Source organism: Mchenga conophoros, linkage group LG19 (genome assembly GCF_057382185.1).
Source record: "Mchenga conophoros isolate Kocher_MC1m ecotype Shallow Benthic linkage group LG19, M_conophoros_male_GT1.1, whole genome shotgun sequence".
NCBI classification, from domain to species: domain Eukaryota; kingdom Metazoa; phylum Chordata; class Actinopteri; order Cichliformes; family Cichlidae; genus Mchenga; species Mchenga conophoros.
This window is the reverse complement of record NC_140544.1, coordinates 3,410,100-3,424,996: the sequence shown is the minus strand read 5'-3', so window position 1 is coordinate 3,424,996 and position 14,897 is coordinate 3,410,100. Positions and strand designations below refer to the sequence as shown.

The window sequence follows — 14,897 nt, the reverse complement described above, 5'->3', positions numbered from 1 at the left end:
TTTTGTTGTTTTTGTGAACTGGAACAACATTTAGGTGAATAGTTTGTTTTAAAAAAAATCATCCCTATGAATACAAGCATCCAAGATTTCCAACAAAAATAACACATTGGACAGAAAAATATTAAAGGCATTCACTTTAGTCATTATAATTTTGTGGAAATAGGAATGCTTTGTGTTGAATTGTGTACTTGTTTGTGTAGAAACTGGACAAAAAGCTCCGTGAGAACCTGCGTGATGCCAGAAACAGTCTGTTCACAGGAGACAGCATGACTGCTGGACAGTTCAGGTCAGCATTCTTAACGAATATGTTAGTTTCTGCAAAATTATAAATATTGGGAATATAAATCAGGTGATGCCATTTTTTCTTCTTTGTTTCAGTTATTATTTTAGTCTGTACCATTCTCATTCTGTAGTGTTGCTCAACTAGCATTAGCATGAGGAGTTAAATGGTAGAAAAACACACAGTATATACTGTATGTATTTATATTAGAGGAAGATCTAGATCGACTTTCAACATGTTAACATTAATGTTAACATTGACAATATTGCTTTAGATATCCACTGAATAAAAGGTAATCAGTATGGTTTACTTTAGTTTTTGAGTCCATGTGAGACTCTATCTCCCATCATGCAATATTTTTTCTCTGCCAGTTTAAATATTGGCCCTGTGTTTAACCACGCTCAGCAGTATTATACTCTCCCCTCTAGCTTTCAGAGACCCCTGTTTGTCCTGGTAGATCGTAATGTGGACATGGCCACGCCCCTCCATCACACCTGGACCTACCAGGCGCTGATTCATGATGTGCTGGTAAGAAGTCACCTGTCTGAGAATGACCAGAAATACTTCTGCTTTTCCTTTTGTCTTTGAAGCTGCAAAACCATGTGGTACACAACAAATTTCATGGTGCCATCACCATCACAAACACAGTAGAGTCCATTTCATTGGCTGGATTCAGTGAAGGCGATTCCTAGCAGACTACAAACAGCTACAGCCTCTTTTGTTAGCACACCTGTCAATCAAAGAAGCCACTGCCATAACTTTAAACTTTCCAATATTCCATTGGATGAGTTTTTTAAAAAAGAAAGCAGTTATCCATTATTCAATTTTTAAGTGGGAAACTATCTATAGAGACCAAAACCTTTAACAAGTACTGGGCTGAAAACATTCTGTTTTTTGTCCTAAATTTGGACATTTTAAGATGGGGATTGGGGTCTGTGGGGATTAAATCGCTTCTGGAGTCAAACTCAATTGACTTTTAGAGAAACAGTAACTTTTAGCATGTCACTGGCCTCATTTTTCAGTCTCTGCTTGGTCTCTGACAAATGCTTCACAATTAGGGAAAATAAAAATGGAGCCGTTTTGCTTTCAGTTCTCAATGGTCATTTGAGTTTTGATGCTACTCAGTGCAGCATGTCAAAAGATTCTGTTACAAAAGAAGATTAAAGTTGTGTTAAGTTTGGGAATTCTAATTTCCATATAGTACGGAGAAATGAATGGACGATTCTTAGATTTCTCTACTGCGCTCATAGCTCCCATGGGTTAGCGACCTACCATCATTTTTCCTATGCTCTGTCCCTCCTCCTTGATACAAGCCCACAACACAAAGTCTGAAACTGACAAAAATCTAATTTGTAGCCGAAAAAAATTGAAACTGTTAAAAAAAAAAAAGAAAAAAGATTAGCATTAAAAAAACATTTCATTTTTTTCATATTAAGTGCACTTGATTATCTGCCCCTGACTATTATTTACCCCTTTAATTTCTATGGAAGCAGAAACGGTGTACCTAATTTCTAATATACTACTTTGGCATCTTGGCTTAATTTTTGTTAAATAATAAACAGGTGTAGTGTGTTGTATTTTTCAGTGGCTGTATTTAGCTGATTTTAAGAACTGCTAAGGACTGGATGTTTTTATTAATGTCCTAATATATAAAACCTTAGAACTGAAGGAGGGTGTATTTTGTTTTTCAGATGACTGTACGCACATTATGGGGGCTTACTGAATCATAGTCACATTTATATGACTGTCAGAAACACATATCCCCATGTTCCCACAATGCACACAAATTCTCACACTAATTCTTGCCAGAGTGCTGTCAACTAGTGAGGTGTTGAGGTTAATACTGACAGCACTGGAATGTAGAGGTGAATGATGTATTATGTAATCAACACACACACACACAAATGTGCTTGCTCTCATAAAAGTTCAGCTTTTGCTAATAAAGCCCATAAACCATCACTCTTAAGGAGTCATTTGGTCTCATATTTATTCTTTATCACTTTCTCTTCAGAAAGTGTGTTAAGATTTTTAGAAAGTCAGATTTTTACATATCTGGTTAATATAGCACAAATAAACTTCTAGATCTGATCTGATTAATATGGGTAAGGCAGACCTCATTGCTGGATAGTGTAGGCGTCTATGAAAGCTGCTAGACAATACAAATAAAAAGTGTATATAAATGATAAAAGTAGCGTCAGAAGTTATCTCATCTAGCCTGCCTGACTTATGGATGTTATTAGTCAATTTTAGCTTAGTTTGTGTGGGAGTTATTTTGAAATTAGCATCTTGAAAGAAGTCTGAATCAGACACTTTACTATAACTTTTGAACATACTGATTTTTTGTTGGAAGATAAAAAGAAAAAGTGTCAGCCTGCTTTAGGATGGATTTCTGTTTGTGGCCTTGTTTTGCCAGTAAGTGCTGCATCAGTCCAGATGGCAGCATTGCCGACTCCACATCTCCGTCTCTATTTCCTGTAAACGTGACCACGCCCCCCCAACAGGAGACTGGATTGTAACACCAAGTGTTTGTTACTATGCCTCCTCTGTTTTCATGGTAACAATAATATTATGGTTCTTCTCAGCGTTTGGCGCCATTTAGTGTACTGGAATTAGCAACGATGTGCTGTAGGAAAGATTGTCTTTGCTCTGTAGCTCATTCCAATTTTCTTTAGCACACCAATACTTCTTCTCGGAATAGCTTTCCTGGATTCTTGATCAGGTTTTATAATAAAAAAATATATTCCAGAAAACTGGATTAGTTTTAGTTCTGTGATGAGCTCTAACATACCAAAATAACCGACTAACAGCAATAATCATAGCACTTGGACAAAATATTAGCCAACAATACTTAAAAAAAAAAATGTTTTCCTGTGTCCACCAGGACTTCCATCTGAACAGGGTGGTGATGGAGGAGGGTATGGGGGCAGAGCCATCAGCTGGTGCTAGACCAAAGAAGAAGAGCAGGAAGACCTATGACTTGACTGCCGCTGACAAGTTCTGGCAGAAACACAAGGGCAGGTCAGTTCCCAAAGAGGTGGTGTTTTGTTTCAGTCTAGATCATCATCATTTAGAGTAAAAATGCTAACAACTCTAAATTAAACTTCATTCTTAAGAGGACTTCTTTGTTTTGTATGATGTTAAATGAAATATCTTTGACTTTTATGACATTTTTATTTTAGAAAATCTTTTTGGCTGTTTTCTGGCACCTGTTTTGAAATCTTTTAACAGAATAATCAGCAGAATAATCATAGAATTAAATTACATGTTGTTTCCCATATATTAGTTGTTCATTCATCTGTGAACATGTGAAAGCCTCTTTTCAGATTTTGCAAGTTTAAGTGCAACTAATATGTGTAAGATATAATTGAATGCATCCTTATAGTCCTGGTATTAAAGCTCAGTAACCGCTGAAAGTGCTTTTTACTGAACAATAAAAGCTAGGGCATTGACCAAATATTGAATGGACAGATGACTGCGTTAACGTGTGCTAATCCACCATCACGATTAACACGCTTTAAGTTTTTAACGCAATTAACCCATCTGGAGCGCAGAATAGACAAACTGCCCGAAATGCATTGACAGAGACATTTCAAGGATTTTGAGTCATTCTGCACACCTGATTGGTTTATTGCATAAAAAATTTTAAGGTGACGGATTAATGCGAGTTAACATTAACAGCCCTACAATTGATCTTAACTTGGCACAGAAATGTGGGATTTGGGGCTAAATATTATTTGGACTAGGCATACCATTCCTGACATGTTTAAGGCCAGGATGCCACACTTCTTGACCGTATTGATAGTGTTCATTTTAATCTCCTGGTTTTCCAGTACAGACATGACTTTTAAGGAAAGTTGATAAATTTTCAGTAGCGTTGGGAAGGTTAATATTCCCAACGCTTTATGTCCCATTTTTACTTTTCTAAAATCTGTATTTAATTTAAACAGACGACAGCAAAAACCTTTGTGTTACTATTTCTGGAGTCACACTGGAATAACTACAACAATGTTCAAACATTTTGCTATTTAAATTTGTATTGAGGAAGTGCTTTATTAGGTGCCAAACAGTAATAGGGTGTATGGATGTGTGTGTATCAGAACATTATAACATTGGTCTCTATGCTGATGATGTCTGAGTTTATCTGACTAACACTTCATCTTCTTTAGTGCCTTTTTCTTTTCTTTTTATTATACTGAATATCATTATAATATGGTTATTATAATTGGTTGTTTGTTACAGTCCATTCCCAGAGGTTGCAGAGTCAGTTCAGGAGGAGCTGGACACGTATAGAGCGCAGGAGGATGAAGTCAAACGGTTGAAAAGTATCATGGTAAGACTCACATATACAGCATGAGACTCAGTATGGTACAATCCAGCTCCAGTTTCACAGTGTTTGAGGCTTTGTCTGAGTCACAAAGTTAAGTCATATTCAGAGGTCAGTCACATCAGTTTTGAGTTTCAAGTCTAAGGTGATATGTCCAAGTTTATGTCCCAAGTTTTCAAGAGAATTTCCAGATCCCATGTCTAACCATCTGCTGTTGTACTTCAAGAAATTTAAGATGATATTGCATGGCAATCAAGGTTATAATCACAATACCTTACATGAAGACTATATGGCAGATTAGTCCTGATGCAGTCCTATTTAAGGCGGTTGTAAACACTACAGCATGATTTTGCATGCTACTTCTTGTGATGTCTGTTCTGACTGCAGGGCTTAGAGGGGGAAGATGAAGGAGCCATCAGCATGCTTTCAGACAACACAGCGAAGCTAACCTCTGCTGTCAGGTAATGAACAACACAGGGTAATTTAAATACAGTGGGGCAAAAAAGTATTTAGTCAGCCACCGATTGTGCAAGTTCCCCCACTTAAAATGATGACAGAGGTCAGTAATTTGCACCAGAGGTACACTTCAACTGTGAGAGACAGAATGTGAAAAAAAAATCCATGAATCCACATGGTAGGATTTGTAAAGAATTTATTCGTAAATCAGGGTGGAAAATAAGTATTTGGTCAATAACAAAAATACAACTCAATACTTTGTAACATAACCTTTGTTGGCAATAACAGAGGTCAAACGTTTACTATAGGTCTTTACCAGGTTTGCACACACAGTAGCTGGTATTTTGGCCCATTCCTCCATGCAGATCTTCTCGAGAGCAGTGATGTTTTGGGGCTGTCGCCGAGCAACACGGACTTTCAACTCCCGCCACAGATTTTCTATGGGGTTGAGGTCTGGAGACTGGCTAGGCCACTCCAGGACTTTCAAATGCTTCTTACGGAGCCACTCCTTTGTTGCCCGGGTGGTGTGTTTTGGATCATTGTCATGTTGGAAGACCCAGCCTCGTTTCATCTTCAAAGTTCTCACTGATGGAAGGAGGTTTTGGCTCAAAATCTCACGATACATGGCCCCATTCATTCTGTCCTTAACACGGATCAGTCGTCCTGTCCCCTTGGCAGAAAAACAGCTCCATAGCATGATGTTTCCACCCCCATGCTTCACAGTAGGTATGGTGTTCTTGGGATGCAACTCAGTATTCTTCTTCCTCCAAACACGACGAGTTGAGTTTATACCAAAAAGTTCTACTTTGGTTTCATCTGACCACATGACATTCTCCCAATCCTCTGCTGTATCATCCATGTGCTCTCTGGCAAACTTCAGACGGGCCTGGACATGCACTGGCTTCAGCAGCGGAACACGTCTGGCACTGCGGGATTTGATTCCCTGCCGTTGTAGTGTGTTACTGATGGTGACCTTTGTTACTTTGGTCCCAGCTCTCTGCAGGTCATTCACCAGGTCCCCCCGTGTGGTTCTGGGATCTTTGCTCACCGTTCTCATGATCATTTCGACCCCACGGGATGAGATCTTGCGTGGAGCCCCAGATCGAGGGAGATTATCAGTGGTCTTGTATGTCTTCCATTTTCTGATGATTGCTCCCACAGTTGATTTTTTCACACCAAGCTGCTTGCCTATTGTAGATTCACTCTTCCCAGTCTGGTGCAGGTCTACAATACTTTTCCTGGTGTCCTTCGAAAGCTCTTTGGTCTTGGCCATGGCGGAGTTTGGAGTCTGACTGTTTGAGGCTGTGGACAGGTGTCTTTTATACAGATGATGAGTTCAAACAGGTGCCATTCATACAGGTAACGAGTGGGAGACAGAAAAGCTTCTTACAGAAGACGTTACAGGTCTGTGAGAGCCAGAGATTTTCCTTGTTTGAGGTGACCAAATACTTATTTTACACCCTGATTTACGAATAAATTCTTTACAAATCCTACCATGTGGATTCATGGATTTTTTTTTTCACATTCTGTCTCTCACAGTTGAAGTGTACCTCTGGTGCAAATTACTGACCTCTGTCATCATTTTAAGTGGGGGAACTTGCACAATCGGTGGCTGACTAAATACTTTTTTGCCCCACTGTATATACACAATGTATGCAAAACGACTCTCCCTCTGAACTGCATCAAAACAAGCATAGGTCATTTTAAAATCAGCCCTTTCAAATATAAACCTTACATGAATGACGTTCCTCATCATAAAAACGAAACAAAAAATATTTGTATTTACAATGGTTCTTTGGGTTTAAGGTGTCCCAGTGTTTTATTGCTCAGACAGACAGGCTGATATTTTATGGCCTAAAAAAAAAATCATCGTCATACTGGCTCCATAGTTCTGAGTGGAAGAAAAGTTTACACCACAGTGCAGGTTGTCCCTGAGTCATGCACTCAGTGAATGAGGTGAAATTATGGTTAAATGGTTCAAAAGTGAACACAGAGCTTTTTATTTAACCCCTTTCACTGAATGTCTTTGGTTTTGCGTCAGTCTGTTTCTCAACAACAAAGAAATTATTTCCATGAACTTAAGAGGACAGATGAGTACTGATGCAGGGAACATCTGATTTAAGTTTTGGTTTGTGAGATTTCCATAAAATAAAGCTCTGTGTGTGTGTGTGTGTGTGTGCGTGTGCGTGTGTGTGTGTGTGTGTGTGTGTGTGTCACACTGTCTAAAACAGCCTTGTAGTTGCAAATTCTTTACAGACTTGGGTACAATAAGAGTTTTGACCATATGATAGGTAATAAAATGCAGACTGAGTTTTATTTGTCTTGTTTTTGACATTTTTTGTACCTTCTGCAGCTCTCTGCCAGAGCTGTTGGAAAAGAAAAGACTGATTGATCTGCACACCAATGTTGCCACAGCAGTGCTTGACCACATCAAGGTATACAGTAGTTTCCAGAAACTGAGATTCAATTGAAGTGCCACACACCCAAAGACTATGTACTATAAAATGAGTTTATAAAACTCTAATATTACATTGGACTTGAAGGTTGACAGTTCAGTTGAGTTGAAAAACTGATTGCTTGGCTTGTTTAAACAAATGGGAGCACTGTTGTCACCAGATGACAGATTGCAGACGTGGCTGGGTCAATTACTGGAGCTAACCAATCACTAGCAAGTTAGTTACTAGCAAGAATATAATGAAGCAAGGAAAAATGTTCTTTTAGATAATATTTAAAAACAAAGGGCTCTAGAAATTTGAGAACCTCTGCTGGATCATATAGGAATGGTGAATAGTCAGAAGGTGGAGTATTTGTGTTTCTTGTTATCTTGAACATAACCTATTCTCCATTAAAAGTCAAACATAAAGCACAGTGACATCATACCTTTGCTAAAAGTCATCCACCCTTTGTAATACGGGTTGCTTGTTAGGTGGACCCAGTATCACTGAAGTTTCTCCTCAAATTACAGTTACTTCACTTTACAGGCTAGGCCTGCTAGCATTGGAAACATGTTACCATTACAAAACAGTGCACTAATATGTATAAAGATAAGAAGTGTTTACTGGATGGTTTACAGCAGTACCAGTGCACTGAAAATACAATACAGAGTGTGAATATAGTGTTTGTTGTACTGATTTTATGCTCTTTGTGTCCTCAGAGTCGGAAATTGGATGTTTACTTTGAATTTGAAGAGAAACTGATGAGCAAGTCAACTTTAGACAAATCCCTTTTGGACATCATCAGTGACCCAGATGGTACACACACAAACACACACACATAAACACACTCACATGCAGGTACTTAATTATCATATACCATACTGGGATAAGTGCAAAATCTGTAACTGCAGGGTTATTTTAAATGTTGTTTTAATTGTATTTGTTTATATTCAGCAAGCATGTATTACAGAGACAGAATAAACTGAATAAGCTGTGTGTAAACGTGTGTGTTTGTCAGCTGGCACTCCAGAAGACAAAATGAGACTTTTCCTCATCTACTACATCACTGCACAGCAGGCTCCTTCAGAGGTAACACACCCACCGACACTAATTCATAAAATGTCAGGGTAAACACTTTAGTAGTATTAAAAGGTTGGGAAGGGGGGGGGGGGGGGGTGTGTGTGTAAAACGTGCCGCTGTAAAGGTCAGAAAACCAAGTTATTTAAAGTAGATTAGACCTGAGTGTTGTGTGGCCTGTGGGCCACGTCTGGCCTATTTGTTCTTGCCTGAATGAGGTTAGCGGAAAATTAGGCTTCAGGTGTAACGTCATGCAGCTTGTCCCATTTCAGTGTGTGTTCTTTCATTTTAAAGGTGACTGGTATTTCTTTTTGTTTTTATTTGCATACGTACTTGTGTGCAAGTGAAGCAGCTTTGTTATAAATGTGTTATAACGTCAATTAGATGATATGAATTTGATAGGACTGAAAGATGAATATAGAGTCATTAACATACATAGACGCCCAAATATTTATTTACTGAAGGAAGAGGTAAAGCCACATGCATAAACTGTGGCGAGCAGACTTCTGTAAGGATTACAATTTCAATTGCCATTACAAGACTGAACACGGAGAGAATTACAAGAACTTGATTGATGCAGAGTGGGAACAGACAGATGTATTCTCATTTCTGGAAATCGTTTGAGTGGTTTAAGTGAGGATCGTTTATTCAGGAGACCGCGCACAACAGCGACACACTCGCCACGTAATCACCTCCTTTATTCTCACAAGTATGTCAGTAGGCCTCCCAAGGACTTTGTGCTCAGGGGTTAGAAGTTTAAAGACTGTTTGTCTGAAACAACTTTATCTGACATTTGTGCTCTGACATGAACCTCCAGTCAGGCAATAACTAGAAAACAGCTGCAGTTCATGTTTGAAAGCAGCTTAAATGTTGTGAGGTAGAAAATCAAGTGTCATCAAACACCAACTTTTCTCATACGTATTTTGAACATCTTAAAGGTGAAAAATGATTTAGAAAAGCTCCTTCCATATTTATTGTAGGAACATTCAGTGAATTGGCAAATGTGTTTTTGTTTTTTGCCAGCACACCAAGTCTAACTAATAGTGTCAATGAGAAAAACGGCCTCTGGTTTCCAGAGTCTAAATATTTTCCAATGTCTAAAACGTTTTTCTCTCCAGCCCTACTCTGGTCTATTTTTTATTCACCAAAAACCATCCAAACTTTTACCAGAACAGAAATCCAAACTTCTATTCTGGTAAATGTCAACAGACCATTTTGAAGGTTCCAAAGTCATGATCAACATGAAGTCCCCAAATCTTTCCTGCAAAACATCTCAATTATTCTTGTAGTGGTTTATTAAGATAACCGAGTTGGCAACAGGAACATAAACATCTCAGCAGGGATGAGCCTACAGCAACAGAAGAACACACTCAGGGTTGGCTATTCATCCATCTGTTTGGTGTGGAAAAAGTGCTCGCTTTACAGAAGCGTTAACCTTAACTTTCCTGATGCAGCTGTAGAAGAGAATTCAGTTCAGATGCAAATGCTTAATGCTTGACTAGATCAGGATCATTCAAATCAGTTTTATTTATATAGAGCCAAATCACAGCAACAGTTGCCTGCAGGCACTTTATATTTTAAGGTAAAGAGCCTAAAACAATACAAAGAAAACAAAGAAAACACTGGATACACTTTGGCGACAGTATGGTATGATTGCCTTTATTTAAGATTTCGTTAAGATCATAGATGATGATAATAATAATAATAATAAAAAGATTTATAAAGAAGATTTATTTAAATATATTTATTGACACAATTTATACGCTATCAGTCAAAGGTTTGGACACACCTTCCCATTTCATTTTCCTTTACTTTTACAGTGTAGATTCTCACGGAAGGCATCAAAAATATGAACGAACACATGCGGAATTATGTAGTAAACAAAAAAGTGTGGAATAACTCAAAACAGGTTTTATATTTTAGATTCTTCAAAATAGCCATCCTTTGCTTTGCACACTCTTGGCATTCTCTCGATGAGCTTCATGAGGTAGTCACCTGAAATGGTTTTCCAAAAGTCTTGAAGGATTTTCCAGAGATGGTGAGCATCTTATTCTGCGGTCCATCTCATCCCAAACCATCTCCATTGGGTTTAGGTCAGGTGACTGTGGAGGCCAGGCCAACTGTTGCAGCGCTCATCACTCTCCTTCTTGGTCAAATAGCCTTTACAAAGCCTGGCGGTGTGTTTGCTGTCATTGTCCTGTTGAAAAATAAATGATGTTCCAACTAAACACAAACCGGTTCGGATGGCAAGATGCTGCAGGATGCTGTGGTAGCCATGCTGGTTCAGTGTGCCTTCAATTTTGAACTATTTCAGCATATTTCAAACATGAACACACATTAATTGAGCATATATAGAAATATGTTTATATCTAGCTTGTGATTTATACCATTGTTACCAACAGTAAGCAGGTAATGAGCAGAATATTTAACAGGCATAATGTGCTGTATTGTTGCTGTTGCAGAGACACAAAAGGCTGGAGTAAACTCAAAAAGAGTATTTAATGCTAAAAGTCCAAAATATGCAGAAATAAACTGAGCAAGGAAATCAAAAATTGTTTGAGTTAATTTGAGAAATATTTTCAGTCTTCAACACAGTTTTAAGTGAAGAAATTCTCTTTCTTACTAGATTTACAGTTGGCTTTTGGAGCCTTCATACCATTGTTACAGATCCTTTCCTATTGTGTGCCTCTCTCTTATTTTGTATATATTCTTCCTGTTTCTTTGTTTTTTTCAGGCATATTTAGTGTAGAGCACCTAAAATTTTGTTCTACAGGGTGGGCCATTTATATGGATACACCATAATAAAATTGGAATGGTTGGTGATGTTAAAGTCCTGTTTCTGGCACGTTAGTATATGTGAGGGGGCAAACTCCTCAAGATGGGTGGTGACCATGGTGGCCATTTAGAAGTCGGCCATCTTGGATACAACTTTTGTTTTTTCAATAGGAAGAGGGCCATGTGACACATCAAACTTATTGGTAATGTCACAAGAAAAACAATGGTGTGCTTGGTTTCAACGTAACTTTATTCTTTCATGAGTTATTTACAAATTTCTGACCACTTATAAAATGTGTTCATTGTGTTGGATTGTCAATGCAACCCTCTTCTCCCACTCTTCACACTCTGATAGCAACGCCACAGGAGAAATGCCAGCACAGGCATCCAGTATCCGTAGTTTCAGGTACTGCACATCTCGTATCTTCACACCATAGACAATTGCCTTCAGATGACCCCAAAGATAAAAGTCTAAGGGGGTCAGATCGGGAGACCTTGGGGGCCATTCAACTGGCCCACGATGACCAATCCACTTTCCAGGAAACTGTTCATCTAGGAATGCTCGGACCTGGCACCCATAATGTGGTGGTGCACCATCTTGCTGGAAAAACTCAGGGAACGTGCCAGCTTCAGTGCATAAAGAGGGAAACACATCATCATGTAGCAATTTCAAATATCCAGTGGCCTTGAGGTTTCCATTGATGAAGAATGGACCCACTATCGTTGTACCCCATATACCACACCAAACCATCACTTTTGTTGGTCCAACAGTCTTGGAGGGATCCATCCAATGTGGGTTAGTGTCAGACCAATAGTGGTGGTTTTGTTTGTTAACTTCACCATTCACATAAAAGTTTGCCTCATCACTGAACAAAATCTTCTGCGTGAACTGAGGGTCCTGTTCCAATTTTTGTTTTGCCCATTCTGCAAATTCTGTGCGCCGATCTGGGTCATCCTCGTTGAGATGCTGCAGTAGCTGGAGTTTGTAAGGGTGCCGTTTGTGAGTAGCTAATATCCGCCGAAGGGATGTTCGACTAATGCCACTCTCCAGTGACATGCGGCGAGTGCTACGCTGTGGGCTCTTGCTGAATGAAGCTAATTACAAGTGTTTCTTCATTAGTGACAGTTTTCTTCGTCCACATTTTGGCAAATCAAACACTGAACCAGTTTCATGAAACTTAGCAAGCAGGTTGCTGACTGTAGCATGGGAGATGGGTGGTCTCGTAGGGTGTCTTGCATTGAAATCTGCTGCAATGACCCAGTTACTGCGTTCACCAGATATCAACACAATTTCAATCCGCTCCTCACGTGTTAACTTCTTCAACATGTCAATGGCTGTGAACAAAGAGAAACTTGTAAATAACTCATGAAAGAATAAAGTTACGTTGAAACCAAGCACACCATTGTTTTTCTTGTGACATTACCAATAAGTTTGATGTGTCACATGGCCCTCTTCCTATTGAAAAAAACAAAAGTTGTATCCAAGATGGCCGACTTCTAAATGGCCACCATTGTCACCACCCATCTTGAGGCCTTTGCCCCCTCACATAAACTAACGTACTATTACGGTGCATCCATATAAATGGCCCACCCTGTACATGTGCAATAACAATAATGGGCTATTCTAAACTATCTACTAGATTTTACATAAAATTAAAGTCAAGATTAGTCAAAATTCCAGCAAATTCAGTGCTAGCACAAATCAGCTTATACTTTTCTACACATCCAAATCTCATACATGATCCTTCTTTTAAATTGTTTTGGTTTCCCTCTAATTGCTAGACATTCCAGATTTGTCTTGAATGCTGTTTCTTGATTTGTCACTGTCTGATCTGTACTTGTCAGAGGCAGAGATATTGTTTTTGCTACTCTCACTACATCTGGCTGTCCATATGCACTTGGAAGAGCAGGGAGGTCTCAGAACAGAGTGGCAGCCTTAATTGTAAACGCATATTTCTGCAAAGGAAATTGGGAATTTTAAAAATACCTTCTCATAAACACGTAATGAACTGCAAGAAGTGCCACTATGAGATAAATGGTGAACGATACCAACTGTACTTTACTGATACTGTAGGAGAACCCCTAAATAAAATCGAGATGGAAATAAGAATCTTTTCTGGCTCCTTAAAATTTGCCTAGATGTTTACGTTTTTGCCCTTTTGGGAATACAATGTTGATGAGGCTGTGAAATTTGCACTTCGGAAAAAGAAAGACAAGAATATCAAAAGCCGGTATAGTAGCTTATTTCTCTGTGATGGTTTCCACTATTTGACTTCAGCTCTTAATACCTTTCTCTGAGAGAGATGTGTTAATAGAATGCAGCATATACAAATAACATGACATTACAAAGTATTTTTAACACGTGAGATCATAACGAAATTTTCATGTTTGTTCATAAGGAAATGTAGTGTGGTACTGCCACTGCAAAAATCCAATGAATGTTCTGTAATGGGTAACTGTTTCGCAAAGAAGCGAGTCAACTTTCTTGACTTTTTGCCAGTGTACAAGCCAAAATAATATTCTGTTATGGGTTGTACACATTATGGCTATTCTATTCTATTCTATTCAAAGCTAGCAAATACTAAAAAAAATTATAAGACTACTCATTATGCAAAAAGGCACTTTTAAAAATGGTAGGCGTTATTTTATAGGATCACAATTATGATTGAACAAGAGATTAACTAGATTTATTCTCTCAGTTAAACACTCTATTATAAGTTCACTGATTAAATAAAACTCCTTCCGTAGTGATCTCGCTGTCTCTTCCATGTTTTGAAGTGGAAGCTAACCCGGCCTAGTCTCAGCATCTTGTTTCAGACTTCTGAACCCAACAGAATTTAATTTGTCATCTTAGATGACAGTGCTCTAGATCATCGCTCAAAAAAATGGCACAGAGGAGACTTGCAACACCAGCTGTGGTTTGGCAAATAATAGAAATGGTTTGTGCAGATGGCTTGAAGTAGGTTGCGCTCTTGTGTTCTCAGAACCAAAGGATATTGATCGATAGCCACATTTTGGATGTGCTGTATGAGAAACATCTTTTTGGCTGTACCGTATTTATCATTTCATTATGAGCCACTGACAAATGGCTGAACCAAAGTTTCTCTCAGAAAAAAACTGACTTGGTTAGATTAGAAGACACCAAGAGCTACCTGTCAATTGAAGCGTCCCATTGCCCCTAACTTTAAGCCTAGCCAAAAATCAATTTTAAGATAGGAATATTTGGAGAGCCAGCCTCAAGTGGCATCAAGAGTAAGTTCAGTTATGTTTTGTTTTGTTTTTCTCTTCACTGTTTGTTCTCATCCACACCTATTTTCCCTCCACTGGATTCTTGAAGAATGGATCTTTGATTCACATCTTGTCCGTCACAACCATTTCCAGATGACAGAAATGTTTTTTTCTTTTTCTTACAACCCTTGGATGTTGTTTTATGAAAGCATCCCATTTTCCGCAATGCCTGATAAGTTTAAAGTACACTGGGGGAGGTCACATTACTGATTTGGCTTTCTTGATGCATGCTTAATCATCCAGGTAAGTAAATCCCAAAAGC

The 14,897-nt window shown here is 38.6% G+C and overlaps 1 protein-coding gene across 1 annotated transcript in view; it reads left to right on the top strand.

Annotated features, from left to right (window-relative positions):
• scfd1 (sec1 family domain containing 1) overlaps positions 1 to 14,897 on the top strand; it is a 35,778-nt gene that overhangs the window by 9,588 nt on the left and 11,293 nt on the right. The window contains exons 9-16 of the mRNA XM_085256951.1: positions 201 to 286; positions 709 to 808; positions 3,162 to 3,298; positions 4,520 to 4,610; positions 4,992 to 5,065; positions 7,414 to 7,495; positions 8,215 to 8,311; positions 8,514 to 8,584. Of these exons, the coding sequence (XP_085113077.1) occupies positions 201 to 286; positions 709 to 808; positions 3,162 to 3,298; positions 4,520 to 4,610; positions 4,992 to 5,065; positions 7,414 to 7,495; positions 8,215 to 8,311; positions 8,514 to 8,584 (738 nt within the window). The remainder of the gene's footprint in view (positions 1 to 200; positions 287 to 708; positions 809 to 3,161; positions 3,299 to 4,519; positions 4,611 to 4,991; positions 5,066 to 7,413; positions 7,496 to 8,214; positions 8,312 to 8,513; positions 8,585 to 14,897) is intronic.